Source organism: Pteronotus mesoamericanus, unplaced genomic scaffold, assembly GCF_021234165.1.
Source record: "Pteronotus mesoamericanus isolate MK-2021 breed Mesoamerican mustached bat unplaced genomic scaffold, CSHL_Meso_final scaffold_174, whole genome shotgun sequence".
NCBI classification, from domain to species: Eukaryota; Metazoa; Chordata; class Mammalia; order Chiroptera; family Mormoopidae; genus Pteronotus; species Pteronotus mesoamericanus.
This window is the reverse complement of record NW_026555309.1, coordinates 35,776,724-35,799,942: the sequence shown is the minus strand read 5'-3', so window position 1 is coordinate 35,799,942 and position 23,219 is coordinate 35,776,724. Positions and strand designations below refer to the sequence as shown.

General features: G+C 33.3%; 1 protein-coding gene across 1 annotated transcript in view; it reads left to right on the top strand.

The window, feature by feature from the left end:
* The window catches only part of ATAD2 (ATPase family AAA domain containing 2), a 57,743-nt gene that overhangs the window by 23,409 nt on the left and 11,115 nt on the right, over positions 1 to 23,219 (top strand). Inside the window, exons 9-19 of the mRNA XM_054590089.1 lie at positions 2,260 to 2,367; positions 4,386 to 4,494; positions 4,767 to 4,882; positions 7,220 to 7,394; positions 8,551 to 8,639; positions 13,851 to 14,010; positions 14,344 to 14,434; positions 15,064 to 15,378; positions 15,890 to 16,022; positions 16,371 to 16,557; positions 17,121 to 17,306. Coding sequence (XP_054446064.1) covers positions 2,260 to 2,367; positions 4,386 to 4,494; positions 4,767 to 4,882; positions 7,220 to 7,394; positions 8,551 to 8,639; positions 13,851 to 14,010; positions 14,344 to 14,434; positions 15,064 to 15,378; positions 15,890 to 16,022; positions 16,371 to 16,557; positions 17,121 to 17,306 — 1,669 coding nt within the window. The remainder of the gene's footprint in view (positions 1 to 2,259; positions 2,368 to 4,385; positions 4,495 to 4,766; positions 4,883 to 7,219; positions 7,395 to 8,550; positions 8,640 to 13,850; positions 14,011 to 14,343; positions 14,435 to 15,063; positions 15,379 to 15,889; positions 16,023 to 16,370; positions 16,558 to 17,120; positions 17,307 to 23,219) is intronic.

Genomic DNA, 23,219 nt, shown 5'->3' with positions numbered 1-23,219 from the left:
CCAAAAAAAAGAGAAGATTAAAAGAAAAAAACAAGATAACATAATAGCTCAGTGTTTTACCAGTATTCCAGAATACTCCTTCCTTGTGAAGGAACTAACTGGCAACTCTAGATGTTCTAGTTACATTCACACTGTTTGTCTATGCCAAATTTTTCAAAAATTTTTAGTAAAATGAAAAATATAAGTGGGTATGTGCATTGATAATCTTTTTAAAATGGAAATAATGGCCTTTCTACAGTATAATTATGAAGAACCTGAACCCATCACTAGGACAGCTCAGTTCCACCACTTACTAGTGACTTTGGTCAAGTTACTTAACCTCTCTGTGCTTCAGTTTTTTGATCCATAGAATTGGAATAATAGCACCTATTTCATACTATTGTGAGAATTAGGTAAGTTAATACATATAAAGCATTTAAAATAGTATCTAGCACATATTAAGGGCTACATGTGCTTGTTATTGTAACTATACTTTAATGTTTAAAAATAATCCCTGTTTGCAAATCAAACGTTGGAGATTTTATGACAATCCACAAAGTATTATTTGCTTATAACTTCACTGGTTTGTGAAATAAACAACTGGAAAGCACCAGCATCGTAGTGTATAGAATGAGGATTTTTGGAATAGACAGGCATGAGTTTGAATTCTGACATCATCATTGACTGATTCTGATTATTTTGAGTATGTTACTTAAAGTCTGAACCCACATTTGCTCTGACTATAAAATGAGCCTACTAAGAAGTACTTTTCCAAAGTTTTAATTAAGATTAAATGAGATTTGACAACCACTTGTTGTAAGAATCACTTAATAAATGTTGGTACCTTTTAAAAATTTGGTAATAGTCTTAATTATATGTGAATGCATACTGAATTTGCATGGAGTTACATGAATTACAAGACTACAAGTTAGTCTCTTTGGAATATTGATGGTAATGTTAAATAAGTTTTTTATATAAAATTTCAGACTTGTGCTTGATAGATTTAGTTTCACGCTGATCACAAAAACGCTCTTGGCCATGTTTAAGGAAGTGGACAGTTGAGGATTGCTTTTTCACTCATATCTGTGTTTTCACAACCCCTCTTCCAAAACCTTTGGGGCCATTTGTGTGTTCAGAAGTCAGATTTTTGAGGAAGATTTACAAAGGTAATGTGCAACATAAATATCTTTGGTGGTGTCTGGGCCAGCACTGCTTAGTCAAACACATTAATTCTGTAGCAAAACATATGAATAATTATAGCAAATGGGACAAATGGAGGCTGTGGATTACCTTTATGACATTTCAGATCATGTTTGCCTGCTAAATAAGTATATGGTGGAAAAGGTTTTTTCAGTTTTTTAGATATAAGATTTTGGACCTACATAATGCAGATAATAGATTGTGAACCTTTTATATTTTTGGAAATACTTACAATGATTGCAGCCTGACTCAGAAAAAGCTCTAGACCCTGAGCCAATGGAATAATTAAAGGGTTTTTTCCAGCCAAATTCTTTGCCACTTTCCTCCACCCCTGTTGGTCTGTTGCAACTGTCCATAGGTAGAAGTGATTTAAAAATTTTTTGAATATTATTAGCACTTGAGATCTTACTAAATACTATCAACTAGCATAAGATTTTGATTTGATTATTATTTTATTTTTGGGGGAGGTAAGTGAGAAGATTGAGGCTTATATGGGTTTGGTAACTTACTGCATTCGCACGGCTGTTAAGTGTCCTTTGTGATTTTACAGTTGATATACTGTACATGAAAGGCTATCTTATTTTTCTGTTTCCTAGCATCTTTTTTAACCCTGGTTTACATGAAAAATTCTCATGTTCTCCTTATAAAGTTATTTGACATTTCAAAATAGGTAATTCCCTTCCAAATATAAAATTACGTATTGTATAATATTGAAAATAACTTTCTGAAATTACAATCCCAAAGATTCTAATACCCTCTTTATCTCACCTTTCTGTGAGGATAACGAATTTATATAAAGACTAAAAAGTCATTCTGCCAGGGTCATATGCTGTCTTAGTAAACAATGATGGTCACTCTACCACAGTCTTTTATTTTTTTTCCCCCTTCCTCTCAGTTATCCAAGTCTTTTATTTCTTTTCATAGGTTCAACCAACAAAACTTACTTACTTCATTGTTTTCACAAGCATATTAATTTTAGGATAAACCATTTTGGATCATTTGTATCTCATGTCTGCATCTCACGCCTTTTATTTTTCCTGCCCTTCTTCATCATGATTTTAGTTTTCTTCTTTACTTCAGGCGAAGGCATGCAATCCACAGTAGTGATTCTACTTCATCTTCCTCTTCTGAAGATGAAAAGCACTTTGAGAGGCGAAGGAAAAGGAGCCGTAATAGAGCTATCAACAGGTAAGTACTATATTGATGCCTTTTAAATATACCGCCTTTTTTATTTATTTTTTTGGAAAAGTGGTGAGAAAGCTGAATAATTTGGTAACAGGTACAGCTTGATAAATGAAAAAATTATACAATAGGTTAATGTAAAACCAAGAATGCTGTCTTATTTGAAGTATCTAGTTGAAACTCATATTTTCTTGTTTAACCATTACATAGCTCAAAATGGTGTTTGTTAAACACCAATTTGAGGAAATAACTTATTTTCTTTTCAAATATACTCCTTTTTTAAAAATAACAATAATGCATTTTTATTGTAGAACACTTAAGAAAAATTAAAAGGTTTACTTATTTCATATCTCCTTGTAATATAAGTTCACATATAGTAATCAATTTATTTGACTCTCACAATAATGATATGAGTAAATAGAGCAAAGATTATTCTCATTTTACAGATATGGGTGGGTAAATGAAAAATGCAGTGCTTGGATTCTAACAATACGTTCTTAGAGTACAACAGAAATGTTTAACAAAGTAATTAGAACATAATAATTGAGGGGGCGTGCAAATCAACCACTCTTTGTATCCTAAGCTCTACTCTATTCTTTTATCGTGTTAAATCTACCATGTCCAATATGGTAGCCACTAGCCACATGTGTTATTAAGCACTTGAAATGTAGCTAGTCTAAAGCTACAGTGTAGTGAGATATAACTGTAAGTTTTTATGAAAAACACACTCTTGAATTCCAAGGATACAGTACAAAAAAAGAATGTAAAATAGCTCAATTTTTAAAATACTGATTTTGCATGTTGAAGTGATGATACAGGATTTTTGATATATTGGGATAAATAAAATATATTATTAAAATTTTACCTTTGTTTAGTGTGGCTAACAGAAAATTTTAAATTACATTTTTGATTTGCATTTTATTTGTTAGCAATAAGTTAAATCATCCAAAAGCTGTATACTTAGACTAGTTGAATTTTTCTTCATTTTTATTCATAGAAATGTGCATCTAATCCTATGGATTTTATATTATGCAGTTAAATTTATACTAAGAATTATTTAAGACATACCCTTTAAAAAGCTGCAGTTGAATAGTTGTCCACCATAGATTTCAGAGTATAAAGTTCTCATATAGAGTTTGGGGATGGCAAAATTTGTCCCTTGGGGTGAGCGTGATTCCTTCACTTGTGTTTAGTTGCAGTAGTTATCATTTGCTAAGGCATTCTGGTACAAGCATCTTAAACTCTAACAGAGGTAGTTTTCATTTTTCCATTGATAAAACAAACAGGTTCTTCTAGACATATTCTTTGTGACATACCATAACTGTTTTTGAAAGTAGTTAGGAAAGTTGTGATTCATTCCTGCTTGAGGGGATGGACATTGGATCCAGATGCTCGTTGACTATGATTGTTTTGCCAAGAGGGCTTATAGCAGAGTTGTTGCAGGTCTGGAGACACACTATTTGCATTCTGGATCTGCCACTTACTGTTTTGGGTTTGATTTGATTTCTGGATCTGCCACTTAACTATTCTAGTTTGTGACCTTGGGCATTTTAGTTTACCTTACCTGTGGCTTGGTTTTCTTTTGAAAGAAGGGAAATAATAATACCTACTTTAAAAGATTGTTGTAGAATTTAATGAATTAATATATCTAAACCATCTAAAACTAAAACAGTGTCTGGCAAATGGTAAACACTCCATATATGTTAGATGCGATCATTGTAATGTATATTGATACTATCTAAATTTTCAACCGTAAATTACCTTATGGCAGTATGACTTCTTGAAAACTGGTATTTTCGTTTGGTTATGTATCTTTAATAATAAAGCTTTAGATATAACTATTTTCTAACACAAGTTCTCAACCTATATAGAAAATTAGGAAGTTGAAATATATCTTAAGATTGCTCTAGTTGAAATTTAATTTATTTTTAATTCTTAAGAAAAAATGGCCATATTTTAACATGGCATTTGGGGAAGAAGTGTGAGTTGATGGTTTTCATATTTTCCTAACCTTTTAAAAATAGGTGCCTCCCACTAAATTTTCGGAAAGATGAATTAAAAGGAATTTATAAAGATCGAATGAAAATTGGAGCGAGCCTTGCTGATGTTGATCCAATGCAACTAGATTCTTCGGTGAGTACTCTTCTGAAATGTATACTTGAACTGTAACCATGTTCTTTGTTTTAGTTTAGTTTTAAAGTTAAAAAAGAAACTACTTTTTTTAAATCAAACTTTAATTTTTACAGATTTTTTTCTTTTCTTTTTTTCCTTTTAAATCTTCAAGCCACAACTAAGATACTGTTACTCAGTTGACTGTGTGTAGGTTCTGTATAGTTTGGGGATGGAGTGACATTTTAATTTTGACTCCAGATCTAAGAGTGTCAGTGTTTCTCTTCCATTACTAGGTACGATTTGATAGTGTTGGTGGTCTGTCTAATCATATTGCAGCTCTAAAAGAGATGGTGGTATTTCCATTACTTTATCCAGAAGTCTTTGAAAAATTCAAAATTCAACCTCCAAGGTAATTTTACTGTACACTTTATTTTAGCCAAAATCTGTGCTTTGCTACTGTTATCTAGAAAGATAATGCTTCTCTGTTGAAATTTTTTAGGTCTACTGTAATTTATACATATTTTCCTGCAAGGTCCTGGGTACTTTGAATATATTAATTTTCTTAATGTTTAACATGAAGAATGGTTTCAAAATTGATTCTCCATAAGTGGGTTGGGGGGAGATTCTTTAGGGTTTTTCAAACATTTAGTGAAATTCCTTCTATACATTTTCATTTTTAAAATTGTTTAAAATTGTACATAATTTTAAGAATCAAATTGAATTACGAGTTTTTTTAAAAAGGGCAGTAGGGCCCTCCTCTACCCTTCTCATTTCAATTCTTATTTCTATGGAAACATTGATTTAAGTAAACCTTTTTATGTTAGTAAATTTTTTTCCTTTTGCATTATAAAATTGTATACTATAAACAATCACAGTCTAAACATTGGTAAATTCAGTTTTTTTATTTATCTTTTAGTTAAAGTTGACATACAATGTTATATTAATTTCAGGTATATAATGGAATATTACTCAGCCATAAACATTTTTAAAATCTGGAATTAATATTAAATAATGACAATTACTTATAGGAAATGTTGAAAGTATTCTGCCATGTATAATGTGCACCCATGTTTTTGTGTGCATTATACACAGTATTATTATACCCATGATATATAATCAAAATACCCATGTATAATGTGCACCTTTATTTTTCCCTAAAAAATTTGGCAAAATACTGTGCATTATAAATGGCAAAATAGAGTATCTAGTTAAAGTAATTTAGTGAACTTAAAAAGAAAGAATAAACTCCCTGAAATTTTTCTATTTCTCCTTCCTTACAACATACACTTATCCCCATAAAAATCAAATATATGAATCTCTAAACTTTTTTTCTTATATATTTTCTTTGTATTTTAATGGCTAAATAACATTTCATTATTGTGGTTGTGTCACATTTTATTTGATTTTCTGTTGCTGGCTTGCTTTCTCCTATCTTTTCATTATCACAAATGTTAATATCATAAATATCCTATTGCTTCATCTTTGTGTGAATTCTTAATTCCTTCTTTAAGATAAGTCTCATGAATCAGATTGTTGGCTCAGTCAGTATATTTTTAAAATCTATACCTGCCTTGATTTTTTTGTATGTTGCAATCATTGTTGCTTACTCCATTTGTTTGTCTAATTCTTTTCTTACCAAGTGCTGTGTTTTTTACATCTGCGTTTGATTGTCCCTATCTTACTGTTTTATTTTTAATTAACTTTTAATAGGTTTATCCATCACTTTTGATTTTTTTCCCCCCCTGCAGTTCTTATTTTGTCATTTCTGTTTTTCTGGGATTTTTCCTTAAGCGTTTCTTTCAAGAGCAGTTATTTGATGATCTGAAGTTGATTATTTTATATTACTGTGGTAGAACTTAATTCTTGGCATATTCTATTTCTATACCCTTTTTATATTTCTATTAAGAATTATGAGTATAGCCCATTTTCTCGGAATTCTATTCTAAGAGCAACAAATAACTTTGGAACTATGTGAAAAAGTGGTAGGTTACCCTCCAGCAGTGATGTCACAAAAATTATTTATATTGTCTTAGTCCTTGCTGCCCAACCACTGTTATTTCTTTAAGTTCTCTTCTTTTATCTTACTCTCTCTCCTGTTCAATTCCAACGTGTTTTCTTACAAAACTTTCGGTGTTATGTTCCTGAGATTGAGACTTAAGACTGTAGAAGAAACTGGTTATTCTTTCCCCCGATACATTACAAAAGTAAACTATCATGTCCTTTCTTTTTTTTTTTTTTTTTAATTCTTGCTTGAGGACATACTCACTGATTTTAAGGAGAAGGGAAGGGAGGAAGAGAGAGAGGGAGAGAAACACTGATCAGTTGCCTTTCATGTATGCCACGACTGGGGTCTGAACTTCCAACAAAGGCATGTGCTCTGACCAGGAATTGAACCTACAACTTTTGGGTTATGTGACATCACTTTAACCATCTGAGCCGTACTGGCCAGGACAACTATCAGGTCTTTTTAAGTGAAACTTCTGTGCAAGGAAAGATAATATAAGCATAATGAATGAATAAAAGAAAATTATGTTTTAAAGAAAGGATTTTATTTAGTTTTAATATTAATTTTATAGTAGCAATATTAATTCCCAGGTTTTAAGTTGTGCTTTGTGAATTGAAATAATGGTCTCATTTACGTTTTTTATTCACTAATTAAGTGCACTTATGAAATTAGTTTGTAATTTTGTTTAAATAGTCCTCCTTTTAATGTAGTACTGATGAAATAATACCTTTTCTTTTACAGAGGTTGTTTGTTTTACGGTCCACCAGGAACTGGAAAAACTCTGGTTGCTAGAGCACTTGCCAATGAGTGCAGTCAAGGAGATAAGAGAGTTGCCTTTTTCATGAGGAAAGGTGCCGATTGTCTGAGTAAATGGGTAGGAGAGTCTGAAAGACAGCTACGATTGCTATTTGATCAGGTATGACGATAAAATTTGCCTATCTAGATTTATAATCAATGTAGATGTAACTATTTAAGGATTAGATAAATTTTGCACTTAATTATATTTCATAGAAAAAATTTTAGAAGATTTAGACCAAATATATAATCTTCCTAGATTATTTTTCTTTATATATTAAGATAACACTGACATCAGGGACAGTTTTATAGTAAGAACAGAAAGGAATAATTAAATTTAAGTTCTTTGGAGTCTTAGAACCTAGAAAAAGAATGTAATTTTGTACTTATGGAGACAACAGTGGTGAGTTAGTTACGTCTCAATGTGTGAGAAGATTAGTTCTGCCCTACATGGCCTTTAATTTCACATCCCAGAGTGTATTGACAGTACATTGTAAGATAATACATTCTGATCTACTGAGGCATAATGCTACAAATGTTTTTAAATCTCCTTTTATAACTCACTGAGATCTTTTCATTTTACTGGTTTGTTTGTTTGTTTGTTTGTTTGTTTGAACTATAGCATTGTGCCAATTGTTTTTTCATCCTAACATGGAGGAAAGGGAACCAGGAAGAAAGTAGCTGACCTATTTTCTAAGAAAGACTGTACCACTGTCTTCTATTTATCTTTTTTTTTTTTTTTTTTTAATTCTCACTCAAAGACATTTTTTTCTGCTTTTAGAGAGAAAGGGAGAGGGGGAGAGAGAAACATCGATGTGAGAGAGACACATCGATCAGCTGCCTTCTTGTATAAGGGGATCGACCCGCAACTCGGGCATGTGCCCTGACCAGGAATCGAATGCACAACCTCTCAGTCAGCAGTACATTGCTCCAACCAACTGAGCCACACTGACCAGGGCTATTCTTTATCTTGTTTAGACAATTGGTCTTTATTAAATACTTTTTGTATGTCCCAATAAATATAACTAGATGACATCTAAATTACATAACCAGTAGAGTATGTATTTTGAATGTTTCCAGTTGAAGTTCAAATAAAATTAAACTATATTTTATAATTTAGCCTGAGTCCTTAAAACATAGTTACTGAATTTACATTTAGATTTGTAACATAAATTCTGTAAGCAAGTTGGAATGAAAATGGAATAAAATGGTTTATAATGAATCTACATATTTGAACTTTTTCATGATAACATACAACCACTGGACCTACTTTTTAGGCTTATCAGATGCGCCCATCAATTATTTTTTTTGATGAAATCGATGGTCTGGCTCCAGTACGATCAAGCAGGCAAGATCAAATTCACAGGTAAAACTTGCTTGATGACATTTCTGACTTTTTCCTGTATTCTGAGCTGTATTGATATTGCATGAGTGATAGAATGGTCAGTTAAGTGGTGAAAGAAACTTTACAAACCAGCAGTTTCCCCTTTTTGGGGGGAGCATAGTAAAATCTTGATGTGTACTGTACAGTAGAAAGAGAAACAATGAATCTGAGGTCTGGGTGGCAGGGTATTCTCAAACACAGTATTAAAATCTTGGTTACATTTTTTGGCTCTCTGAGCAGCACCATGGTGGTCAGCAAGAACCAAGTGCCTTATGAAAGGTGGCACAAAGGGAACCAGGAATAAAATAGCTGACCTATTTTCTAAGAAAGACTGGTGTGATGTGAAAGCACCAGCTATATTCAGCATAAGAAATGTTTGAAAAACATGTCAGAAAAACTTAAGGAACCAAGATTACATCTGATGATCTCAAGGGTCATGTTTTTGAAGTGAACCAAGCTGACCTACAGAATGATGAAATTGCATTTAGAAAACTGAATCTAATTACTGTGGATGTTCTGAGCAAAAACTAACTAATTTTCATAGCATGGACCTTACCTGTGACAGAATGTGCTCTGTGGTCAAAAAATGGCAGACCATGGTTGAAGCTCATGTTGATGTCAGAACTGCCAATGGTTATTGTCTCTCTCTGTTCTGTGTTGGTTTTACAAAAAACAGCAATCAGATTCTGGAGGCCTCTTTTTTTTTTTTTTTTTTAATCAACGGGTCTGCCAGATACAGATGAAGGTGTTGGAAGTCATAACCAAAGATGTACAAACAAATTACTTGGAAGGAAGTGGTCAGTGTAGTGATTCCGAACAGCATTGGAAGAGACATAGGAAGGGCTTGCCAGTCTATTTATCTGCCCCATTGTCTTTGTTAGAAAAGTCACGTGCTGGAGAAGCCCAAGTTTGAACTGGGAAAACTCATGGAGCTTCATGGTGAAGGTTGCAGTTCTGGAATAGCTGCTGGGGATGAGACAAGTGCAAAAGTTTAAAGAGCTGATGGATACAAACCTCTAGTCCAAGAATCTGTTTAAAATTCACATTAAAAAAAAAAAATTTAGAGGGGAAGGGAGGGATAAAGAGGGAGAGAAACATCAGTGTGAGAGAGAAACATAGACTGGTTGCTTTCTGCAAGTACCTTGATTGGGGCAGAGCCCACACCCCAGGCAAGTGCCCTGACTGGGAATCGAACTGTTGACCTTTTGGTTTGTGAGACAAGCCCTACCAACTGAGCCACACTGGCCAGGGCTAAAATTCAGACTTTCGATATTGACAAATAAAAAATACTATTTGTGATGTTTTTAAAAAATCTTGGTTACAGACTTAAACTTGTCCAGGCTTAAATGCTCACTGGCTGTCGAAGTAAGGCAAATGAAATGAGTGAGCCAAGCCAATGGTAAGACTGGAGCTGTGGTGGGTAATATGGCTGAGTGTTCAACCATCAGAGCATAGGCAGTTGTTTTTATCTCCAACCTATCGAAGTGCAGAAGCTGATGCAGACTTAAAAAATAAATTTTCTTTCTTAAATTTTATGTTCATATTTTTGTGTTAAATATCTTTTAAATGTTGCCAACCAATTCCCATGCTTTTAAGACACTGTCTGAGCCAAACAAAATATGTCCTAGTGCATGACTACTAGTTTAATGTTCTAATTCTAGTACAACTTCCTCATTTTCAGGATGGGAATATTGAATTTCCCCTATGATAAGCTGGTTACTCAAGAAGCACTTTTCCTTAATGTCACTGCCTCAACTTGAATGTAAATTACTGTTAGTCCCAGTTTGTTTCCAGTTTTTCAGAATTTCTCTTCAAATTAGCTCATGAATTATGTATAGTTGCTTAATTAATTTGGGAGTCCCTAAAGTGAATGTTTGCATGCCTTCATATTTGCTAGTAATGTTTTTTATTGTAAATGGTATAAAAGAGGAACTATAAATAATCTGAGTAATAGGTAGGTTTTGACTTTTCTAACACCTGAGGATATTTACTATATTGTGGTGGTCGTCTTTGACTTGATGCTATGCATTTTCATCTGTTGCTCTAATAAATTAAAATGTCAAGTACTATGGTAAAAATAGTTATGTTTGCACTGGTCAGGTAGCTGAGTTGGTTGGAGCATTGTCCGGATACACCAAGGTTGCAGATTCTATCTCCAGTCAGGACACATACAAGAAGCAACCAGTGAATGCATAAATAAGTGGAACAACAAATCAATGTCTATATGTTTTTCTCTCTTTCCCATCCTTCTCTGGCTAAAATCAATAAAGTACCTTTTTAAAAAATGTATATATGTCTGTACAGTAATCATACAAACTTTTTCTATATGACACATTTCAGTATCACCCATACTGTATTGTGTTAATAGGGAGATATATTTAACAATACTAACATCACTTTGCAATCAAGTAACTGAGAATTTACTATATTTTGGAACAGTTGTAAAGGGATTAGAGTCATTTCAGCAAGCATATGGCATCTCATATTTAAGAGAAATTTAGTGTACAAGTAATTATTTTGATGCATTAGAAAATAAGATTTTAGCCTAAGAAAAAGAGGATGCAGATATAAAACAAGTTAAATTGAAACCCTAAAATCTTTATTTTGAATTAAAAATGATATGATTTCATAATGAGTTTTTTAAAGAAAATACTCTGAGAGAAGTGTGATCTGAATTGGTTTCATTAAATCAGTAACATACTCATTTCTTCAGTAAATGTGATGATGAAAGAAAAAAAAACAATTACTAGCTTTGGACACTGAAAAAGTCTCTAGAAGCAATCACAATCCAGTAGAAATTCATACCTCTGGCACCCAGATTGTGGACTGTAAATACTAGCACTCTTAGGAGAGATGATAGATTGCAGAACTGAGGCAGGAAATAAGCAAGACAAGCCTGGAAGCAAGGAAGAAATCGAAGATTAATAGGGTCATATCAGAATGAAGTAGGACCTAATTTTGAACAAGTTTCCATTGACTAAAGATGGGACAATTTGAACATCAAAAATAATTACAATACATTGAAATGCATCAAATACATTGAAAAGTCAGTTTTCAATGATTCTTTTTTAAAAATCTAATTGGTCAGTTTGAAGTTTGTGTTAGGGGCTCATTACTCTGAAAATTGGATAAAGAAAATTAATCAAGCATTTCTTTTTCCTGTTCTATAGCCATGATTCAGGCCATGAATCAGGGTAATTTTATAGTTAATTAAGTAACATTGTTCTTTACAGGAAACTTACAGTCAGTAAATGCAAAGGAAATTATTAAGTTAGAAAAATCACCATTTTGCAACCCCTTATGGAAAAGTGAGTCTCTACTTGTGGTTTTTAACTGGGAGTGCTTTTGCCCCCCAGGGAACAAATGTCTGGGAACATTTTGATTGTCACAAGTATGGAATGGGGAAGGGAATGCTTGGCATCTAGTGGGTGAAGACCAGGGATGTGTTAAAATATTCTAGAATATACAGGACAGCTCCCCACCACAGAATCTTCTGACCCAAAATGTCAATTGTGCCAGGATTGAGAAACACCAATCTAAGCAGTAATTATTAGTGACTGCTAGAACAGTAAGGTATAAAGATTCACAGTGAAGTTTATAGTAAGTGGAATAAAGTGACAACATCTCACTTAAACTGAGCCCACTGACCTCAAGTGAGAAACTAGCATTATGCACCTGCTGAAGTATACAGTATGAAGAACATACATGACATATTCCTATGAAATGTGCTATCCCAAGTAGTTTAACCTGCATCTCTTAAGTTTTAGATCTAACTACCAGTTCACAGGATATACAGATGATAGAAGACCAGCATCCCTGGTCGTCACCCACTAAATTCCAAACATTCCCTTTCCCATTCCATACTTGTGACAATCAAAATATTCCCAGACATTTGTCCTCTGGGGGGCAAAAGGACTGCCAGTTAAAAACCACAGGTAGAGACTCACTTTTCCATAAGGAGTTGCAAAATGGTGATTTTTCTAACTTAATAATTTCCTTTGCATTTACTAACTGTAAGTTTCCTATAAAGAACAATGTTCCTAATCCATCAGGAAGCTATCCATCCAGTTCACAATGTGGGAAGAAAATTCTACGATTCAAATGACCCAGTTTCTTCAACGAATAAATGGCACGAAGGAAAGGAAAAAAGTTAGGGAGTGTGATGGTAGCCATTATTTATTTGAGGGATGTTTGACCATGTGCAGTGTGTGGATCTGGACTGAACAAATCAAATATAAAAAGATTTTGAGAAAATCAGGTGAAATTGGGTATTAGGTGATATTAAAGAATTGTCACTTACATTGGTATCATAGTATTGTGGAAGTTTTTAAAAGTCCTTATCATAGAAATACATATGTGAAATACTTAACATGAAATGTTTATTTTAAATTATTTGTCAAAGGGTTTTTGTTGTGTTTTGTTTTTTAAAGCTATATGGTAAAGCATATAAAAGGAATATTGTTAATTGTTGAAACTTGTTGATGAAGACATGGAGATTATTTTACTAATCTCTACAATCAAAAGTTTAAAATGTAATTAAAATTATGTGTTTTTATGCTTTATGTGTATTTTATTTTGGGGGTTTTTTTGTTTGATAAAATAGAACATTTTGTAATTTTCGATACTGTTTCTCTACCTGGTACTTAGTTTTTGGTTTTGTTTTGTTTTTTAAATGTTTCTCTTATTTGGAAACTCTCAAGTTTCTTTGAAAAATGATGTTTTATGAAAGGGCTTTCATGATCCATTTGTGGCATTGTAAAAATCATCTATGCTTTCAATTGATTTTAATCTATATGTGCCATTTAGTGTGCTATTTAACAGAATTTTATAAAGTCATTTTTAAAATGATTTTATTTACTTTTTTAGAGAGGGAAAGAGAGGAAGAAAGAGAGCAAGAGAATCATTAATGTGTGAGAGATACATAGTTGCGTCTTGCATGCCCCCAACCAGGGACCTGGCCCACAACCCAGGCATGTACCCTGACTGGGAATCAAACCGGCGACTTTTTTCTTCACAGGCCGGTGCTCAGTCCACTAAGCCACACCATCCAGGGCCAGAGGTTTTTTTTATCTGTTAAAAGTAGTGAAATGGTCTAAGAAGATTTATTCACAATTAATGTATTTATTCTTACTAAAAGAAGAAATGTTACATTCAACACCCGATTAATTTCTTCTTTTTTATTTTAAAATTTAGTTCTATTGTTTCCACCCTGCTAGCGCTTATGGATGGATTGGACAGCAGAGGAGAAATTGTGGTCATTGGTGCAACGAACAGACTGGATTCTATTGATCCTGCTTTACGCAGGCCTGGTCGCTTTGATAGAGAATTTCTTTTCAGCTTACCTGACAAAGATGTAAGAATTTAACATCACTTGGAAAGAAAATGTAGTAGAGCCGTCAATACTGTTAAAAATAGTTTTTAACATGTACCAGAATGAACAATAGTTCAGTAGTCAGTTTTTCTCATTCACGTTTATGATGAATGGAACTTGAGTGCTATACATGTAAATCTGTTTAATATAAATTCCTTAAACTTTTACAAATACATCTTTCTATACTGTTCCATATTTTAATTTAGGTATTGATATCTTTAACATTTTAGATAATTAAAAGTATTTTAAATTGAAATTATTCTAATCTGAATAGCACTTTTATTATAGATGTAACAAAAATGTTTTTATTTGTAGGCTCGAAAAGAAATTCTAAAGATTCACACAAGAGATTGGAATCCTAAACCATTGGACATATTTCTAGAAGAACTAGCAGAAAACTGTGTTGGTAAGCATTGCTTTTAAGTATTAAGAAATACATGCAATTCAAAGATGGAACAAGTTGTAGTATTTCAAGATTAATTTAAAGAAATACAAGGTTATATTTGTTTCTTTCATCTCTCCTACAAAGTTCCAGATACTAAAGAGATATTTGACAAATCGGCTCTTGGGGAATTTGAGAGCAAAATAGACAATAATAATAGCTGTATTTTGCTGATTGCTTACATTTTTCTAGTCATCCTATTGAGCATTGTACATATATTTCAGGTAATTCTCCCATCAGACCTATTAAGTCCTTAACATTATCCCCACCTACAGATGTAGAAATGGCTGACAGCATAAATGATTCTCCAAAGATTACACGTCTAGGAAATGACAAACTAGAATTTGAACTTTGTCTGTGATTTTAAAACTCTTGCTCTTGACCCCTATGCTGTCTTACTGTTTGCATATTTCACTCACAGAAGTTGATTTGTTGATGGTTATCACCACCATATAAGCTTGCTAAGTAAATGTGAGATTTTAGCCTTATTACACCTAAATATTTTGCTACTATATTGTTAGGCTGACTTAATTTTAACCTTGGTAATGCTAATAGAATGGTTGTTTACTTTTTTTCTTTTTTTGTCTTGATAGGATACTGTGGTGCAGATATTAAGTCAATATGCTCTGAAGCTGCTTTATGTGCTCTGCGTCGACGCTACCCACAGATCTATACCACTAGTGAGAAACTACAGTTAGATCTCTCTTCAATTAATATCTCAGCTAAGGATTTTGAGGTAGCTATGCAAAAGATGATACCAGCCTCCCAAAGAGCTGTGGCATCACCTGGGCAGGCACTGTCCACCATTGTGAAACCACTTCTGCAAAGCACTGTTCACAAGATCTTAGAAGGCCTGCTGAGAGTATTTCCACATGCAGAAATCAGAACGAATAAAGCATTAGACTCTGGTATGAAACTTGATTGATTACTTAAAGTTAGTTTTTATAATCGGTAAAGCTAAATGTTTTATACATCTCAACAATGTTTTTTTATACACAGCCTCTTGAAAGGAACTTGGTCAAGCTTTTCTTAGATAGTTGAAGGAAATTTACTTCAGGAATTACCTTAATCTATTTTAAGTTTGGAATGCATTTTTATATTAGTAGCAGGTCCTCAGATAACATTGATTTGTTCAACGTCATTTTATTATAACAATAATGATATGTATAAGCTACAGCTCCTGTTTGTATCAATTAGCTTATTGTAAAATTGGTCTCATTATACATTGTTTTGCTTAAAGTCACAGAATCTGTTGATGACATTAAATGAGAACCTAACTGTTTTTGTTACTCATATCTACACAATACTTTTGATTCTCTAAAAATGTCATTGAAGTACACTGGTTTGCTAACTGAAGCATTACATAAAAATTTGCAATCTAAAAAAGTTACTAATGTACAATCCTTTTTTTTTTAATAGATATTTCTTGTCCTCTGCTAGAAAGTGACTTGGCATACAGTGACGATGATGTTCCATCAGTATGTGAGAATGGACTTTCTCAAAATTCCCTTAATAAGGCAAAAGAAAATTTTAATTTTCTTCATTTGAATAGGTACATTTTCCTTGCAATTTTTTTTTTGATGTGTAAATTCCCTAACACTAAATGAGATGGTGATTGAAAGGTAAAAGATACCAACTAATCTGGTATTTTTTTAAGGTTAAAATATAAAAAAGAAAATTTGTTGTTGCAGTTGTCACTATAGTAGAAATTCCATTTTATAAGTATTTTTAAAAACTTGTGGAAGATAATTGTTTTCAAAAACCATATGAGCCATGTTGTTATGTTTGGCCAACAAAATAGTCAAAATGTATGATTTATGTAAATTCATAATTGGTAATTTGTGAGAAAATTTAAACTTTTTTGTTTTCTAAAACATTGCTTATTACTCATTTCTTCCAGAAATGCTTGTTATCAACCTATTTCTTTTCGACCAAGAATATTGATAGTGGGAGAACCAGGATTTGGTCAGGGTTCTCATTTGGCACCAGCTGTCATCCATGCTTTGGAAAAATTTGCAGTGTATACATTGGACATTCCTGTTCTTTTTGGAGTCAGTGCTACATCGCCTGAAGAAACATGTGCCCAGGTCATTCATTGTTACCCAGACAAATAAGCTGTAAGGCAAAGCAGCCTTCCAGCGACAAAGTCTAGAATTGCTTCATTTTTTTGTACATCTTTGTTTGTTTACTGATGTGTAACTTTAAGCTTACGAAATAAAAGCATAAGTTTTTAGTTATTGAAGGACATGGGTTTAAAGACCATTTCTATCACTTAATACCTAAGTGACCTTAGAAGAATTATTAGATCTCTCTGCCTAAAATGGGGAAAATAATAGTATTTCCCGTGTATGGCCATTGTGAAAATTATGCTTAAAACAGTGACTGCTATATTGTAAGTATCCAGGTATTTTTCTGCTTCTGTTTTTGCTGTTTTTATATTAAATTTTTTTAATGAAAAGGTGTTTAATATTTATATTTTTATACTTGTTACAGCAGAAAAGTCTTCTGCATTTCTTGAACTGTTTTCTCACTGCTTAAAGCAATTGTGTTTTCTAAATATGAGATAAAATATAAGATTGTGGGATCGGGGGAAGCATAGCATTACTGATGTGCTGACTTTTTAACTGTAAATTTTTTTTCTGTTTACTAGATGATTCGTGAAGCTAAGAGAACAGCACCAAGTATAGTATATGTTCCTCATATCCACTTGTGGTGGGAAATAGTTGGACCAACACTCAAAGCCACATTTATCACATTATTACAGAATATTCCTTCATTTGCTCCAGTTTTACTACTTGCAACTTCTGACAAACCCCATTCTGCTTTACCAGAAGAGGTAATTTGTGAGGGCAAAATTATTATACTTGCGAAAGAAACTTATTTGTATTAAAATAATAAGAACTTGTAAAAATTCCAAACACTTCAAAAGTGAATGAAATGATAAAAGTTTTCATATGAAAGATAGCATTGTTAACTATTTGGTATATGTGCTTGTTAGGCAGAATGATGTATGTATGTGTGTATGTGTATAGTAAGGTTACGTTTTAAATTTTTTTGTCTTCCAAAAATGGAATTATATGATGCATGCTATTCTGCAGTTTGCTTTATTTTTTTTATATATTCTTCCATATGTAACTCTTGAGCAACACAGCTTTTTCCATTGTTGTGGAAAAACAATGGACTTTTAAGGAGGAACATTGTTGTGTTCCAGTTGTGGTTTTGATATACCACAACTTATTTATCCAGATTCTTGTCCATAGGTATTTGGTTGTTTTCTAGTTTACTGCTCTAGTAGTCATCCCTGGGTTTTATTTATCTATGTATTTTGCATCCATAGGTTTTAATTTGTACAAGCATTACTATGTGGTTTCTAGCATTTATTCTTAAAAGTGGTAAACTGTAGTTCAGTTAAAGAATATGCACATTGAACATCTTTGATGGTACCAAATTACTATTGAAGTTTATGCCAATTTAGACAACTACCAATAACAAATAATAGTTCATGCTTTTTTTGCCTGGAGTACTCCTCTTAGATATTTGTTTGGCATGGTGCTTTACTTCTCTCAGGTCTCTGCTCAGATATCACGTCAGAGACACGTCCCTGATTAGTTTCTCAATTACAGCAGTAGTTCCTCTGCCGATCACTCTCTTTGTCCTTACTCTGATTTCTTTTTATCTTTACCTGACATTAAATATTAATTTGTCCTAGCTGAATGTGAAGTCAAGGACTTTTTTTTCCCACCTCTACTCCCAGAGTACATAATAAGCATATTGTAGGCTTCTATATGTCTTCCTTTAGTGAATGAATTTAATCAGTTTTTCAGTACCTTTGACAAAATTGGTTTGTAGTTTTTAGAGCATTCATAGGAAGTTAAATTCAAATATTTTGTTAGAGAAATATTTATTGAGTGCTTATTCTCTGTCAGGTCACATTTTATGTACAGGGAATATAATAAACAATTTCGACAAGAAGTTGTATTCTCTTAGGGCTTACATTTTAGTTGGGGAGGGTGTGAAAATAAATAAATACATAATACTAACCTATGGCTATGGAAAAAAATTTAGCTAAGCAGTGCCAAAACAGCGTGGTAGGGTCACAGTGTCAAATACGCTAAGTAAGGCCTAAGAAGATGACATTTGAGCACAGACCTGAAAAATTTAAGGTACCCTGACCCATTTGAGTTTGCAAAGGACAAAGCTGCCTGGCTGAGGAAAAGCAAGCGCAAAGTCTCTGAAGCAAAATAAAAGTGTGTTTGGTATGTTAGAAGACTAGCAAGAAGGCCAGGGTGGCTAGAGCAGAGCGAGTAGGGCATAGTAGGAGGAAGTGTGGTCAGAGAGTTATCAAAGGATCAGATTATGTCCCTGATGGCTGTTTTAATAGTTGATTGTGAATTATTCAAGTGAAAGTTGAATAAGCTGGGAAATGCACATTAATTACAGTAAGCATTCCCTTAACATTATCAACAGGTTCTGTGACTTTAGGCAAAACAATGTATAATGAAATCAGTTTTACTCTAGGCTTATTGATAGAAACACGAATTAAGTTCCTTCTCACCTACATTATAGCAAAACAATGGTGGATAAAACTCCGTTATTCGACAACCTACTGTATATATTACAGACTTTTAAGGTGGGAAACTCTTATGAATTTTAGTTTAGTTAATCATCTAATTCTGGATTCTTATATAGTCTCTCCTTTAGGTCAGTATCCCACCTTTGTTGAAACTTTTTTACACTACTGTTAGCTCTAGCTTCTAAAAAATCAACTTATTTTGAGCGGCTTTCATTTCTTAATTTCCATTTGTTTCCCAGGTACTGTATAGAACCCTTCTAATCTATTTTCATTATGGCAACTCTTGTATATTTTAATACTCTTTTCATTTCTATTTCCCCATTCTAACCCAGGCTTCTTCACTCTAAATATTTCTTCTATGATATGGAATATTCCTTGGGGTTACTAATGCAATAGTTTATTTCTTGCTCACTTAACAATATTAGGCAGGTGACTAGACTGGCAGGTATACTTCCCCACAGAGTCACTTAAACACTCGAGCTGAGAGCTTTCTCATTTCTATCACATGGCTTTCCAGATTGCTTTCCTTCCATCCAACTGAAAGGAATGGCTCATTCATGTGCCTGATCTGAAAGTGATGTATATTACTTCTTTTCCCATTATGTTGGCTAAAACTCAGTCATACAACTTTACCTAATTGCAAGGGAGACTAGCAAATATGATATAGTAGTGTGTACAAAAAGAAGAGAACACAGACTATGATAATAGCCAGGTCTGCCACACATTATACATACTTTTAGTTTCTTCAAAATTCTGGTCACTCCTGAATGTTTTTCTCTTTATAGTTCTGAAATGCTGTACCCAGAATGAATGAAGTACTCTAGCAGTATTCTGATTTACAGAGTAAGGAATTGCTGCTTAGTAGCCACATTATACCACTGGCTCATTGTACTTGTTGTCAATTAAAACTGTTAATTATTTTGAAGTTAGAAACAAAAATAAGTTTTTACTCCTGGTAATAAAAAGTAGCAGAACTTCCTGTATATGGATTTAGGGAGGTTGGAAAGCAGTTTAATGTGGAATAACTTTATTAAGAATGGGAATTCTGCACTTCAAGATCTTTTTAAAAGGATAACTTCTCTTTTTTGTTAGGTTAATATTTCCTAAGCATAAAATTGTAAACTGGGTAGAGTATCTCAGTACCCCATTATAGAGAATGGTGGAACAGGCATGGGACCAGAATTTGATCATTTAAGAAAATGATTAATCTAGTTTATATGGATGCAAATAAGCATTTTGAGCCTTGTATATAGTCTTTAGTGATTTAGTGATACTGTCACTATAGCATTGGACTATAATATGAGAAATACAGTGGAAAATATTATTAGCAACATTGAAGTTTGTTTATTTCAGAACTTCAGACAGAGTTCCTGTATGCATGAGGTCAAAAATGAGTGGACCCTAACAGCTCTGAGCAGTATGTAAAAATAAGAAAGAATGTTATCAGGGGATTAGAAACTTTCATGAATCCATGAATGACATATCAGTGGGAATTAGATTGAGGGTAACCACAGTTTAAAGCATGTGCATGAAAGGACTGGTGAATGATTTCTAGCTCTGTGTCAGTGCTAGGAAGGAATTGAAAGAGCCTTTGGAGAACTTTGGGGTAATTTGGCTTTCTTCACTTTTGGCCATGCCAAACAGTAGTCAGCAGAGTTTATCCTCAGCTAGAGCAGTAAAGATGAGCCGAAGGATTACTGTGACAGAGCAGTGAATTATCTAGGCTGTTGATATCAGAAGGAATAGGAAACCCCTAGTCCCAAAAGACAAATAACAGGCACATTCTTTTTTCCAATATAGGTTAGCTTCTTCCATAATCACTGGAAGTAGAAGCTAGACTAAACAGAAAAAGCATTAGTGGACAGTCAGAAATTTCAGAGCAGATATGAGCTTATAAATAAGCATTGGAGGAAGGACAGCTCCATAATCATATCTGTACATTACCAAGACTTTTGTGGAAAAAACCAATTGGAGACATTGTAAGTTACACCCCCAACATTAAAACACCATAGGGATGCCCTGGCTGGTGTGGCTCTGTTGGAGCGTTGTCTCATACACCAAAAGGTCGGGGGTTCAATTCCTAGTCAAGGGCAGGTGCCTAGGTGTGGGTTCAATACCCAACTGGGGTGCATATGAGAGCCAACCAACCGATGTTTCTCACATCAGTGTTTCTCTCTCCCCCTTCCTATCTCTAAAATCAATAAATACTTTTTTTTAATTAAAAAAGCCATAGGACTGGCTGAAAAGAAGCAAACACAGATGAAGAGTGAATTGGGAAAAGTTAAAGGAAATGGACAAGATAGATTTAAGTCAGACATTCATTTAATAGGATTTGTGGGAGAAAAAAATGTAGAAGAGAAAACAGTCACATAGTAGAACATTCCATAGAATTAAAGAATACCATAAGTCTTCAGATTTAAAAGACCCCTTGTGTTCTCACTAATGGATATAAAAAGGCCTCCATGTATGTAAACTTTCAGAATGCCAAAAGTGCAAAGAAAATCTTCCAAGGAAAAAATTGCTAAAAAAGACTGAAAATCAAATTGTTTCTACCTTTTCATTGGTAACACTGGCTGCTCAGACAATTGAGCAATATTTTTAAAGTGTTGAAGGGAAATAAATTTTAATTTTATTTTTCAATAACAGTATATGTTCAGAATTATTTTGTATTAGTTTCAGGTATATAGCATAGTGGTTATTAGACAATCATATTTGTTATAAAGTGTGTCCCCCCGCCACCCCGATACTTCCAGTACCCACTTGGCACAATACATAGTTACTACAATATTACTGACTATATTCCCTTTCTGTAATTTACTTCCCCATGACTGTTTTGTAACTACATTTTCTGCTTCTTAATTCCTTTCACCTAGTCCCTGAACTGCCCTCCCGCTGGCAACCATCAGTCTGTTCTCTGTATCTATGAGTCTGTTTCAACTTTATTTTGTTCTTTTGATTCCACATATAAATGAAACGTGGTATTTGTCTTTCTCTAACTTATTTCGCTTAGCTTAATACCCTCTAGGTCCATCCATGCTCTCACAAATGGTAAGATTTCATTTCTTGTTATGTTTGAGTAATATTCCAGTTTTATGTATGTACCACAGTGTCTTTATCTACTCGTTTGTTGATGGACACTTGAGTAGCTTTCATATCTTGGCTATTGTAAATAACACTGCTATGAACATAAGAGTAAAAATTTTCTTTTGAATTAGTGTTTTGGGTTTCTTTGGCTATGTATCCATAAGTGGAATTTCTGGGTCATAAGGGAGTTGTATTTTTAATATTTTGAGGAACCTTCATACTGTAGCCCATAGTGGCTGCACCAACCTGCATTCCCACCAACACTGCACAATGGTTCCACTTTTCTCTACATCTTTACCAACACTAGTTTGTTGATTTATTGATGATAGCCATTCTGACATGTGTAAGGCAGTATCACTGCGATTTTAATTTGCATTTCTCTGATTAGTGACATTGAACATCTTTTTAAATGTCTATTTGCCATCTGTGTATCTTCTTTGGAAAAGTGTCTATTCAGGTCCTCTGCCCAGTTTTTAATCAGATTGTTTCTTCTTTTGGTGTTGAAGTTGTATGAGTTCTTTATAAATTTTGAATATTAACCCCTTATTGGATGTATCATTGGCAAATATTAAAGTAAAATTATTTTGAATTTATAATTTTCTGCTCAACTAAGTTAGCATTTAGAGAGAGCAAAATCGACATTTTTGAATACACAATGCCTAAGAAACTATTACCCATAAATCCCTAACTGAAAGAATTATTAAAGGATTATTTCTCTTGGATATGTTATTTTGTAGAAGTGTCATGTAAACCAGTAAGCAAGGAAAACAGTAAAACTTATCACAAAGTTATGATATAGAAAAACTAAATGTGAAACTAACACTAATTTGGTCTTAGTCTGAACTTGAAATGGCACATGGACATAACTAAAGGAGAAGAAGGAAGTAAAAACACATTTAGCTTTTTTCTGCTGTGTAGATGTTGATTAACCTGACAGTTTTACTGAAAAAGAAGTTTAGATATGTCTGTTAAAACTTACAGCAATAAAAGGATCAAAATACCACATATTTTCAGTCCACAGAAGGAGGGGAGAGGTACACATTCTAATAAAAATCCCAACAAAATAAGTAGACTTTAAAATTCAGTGTAGAA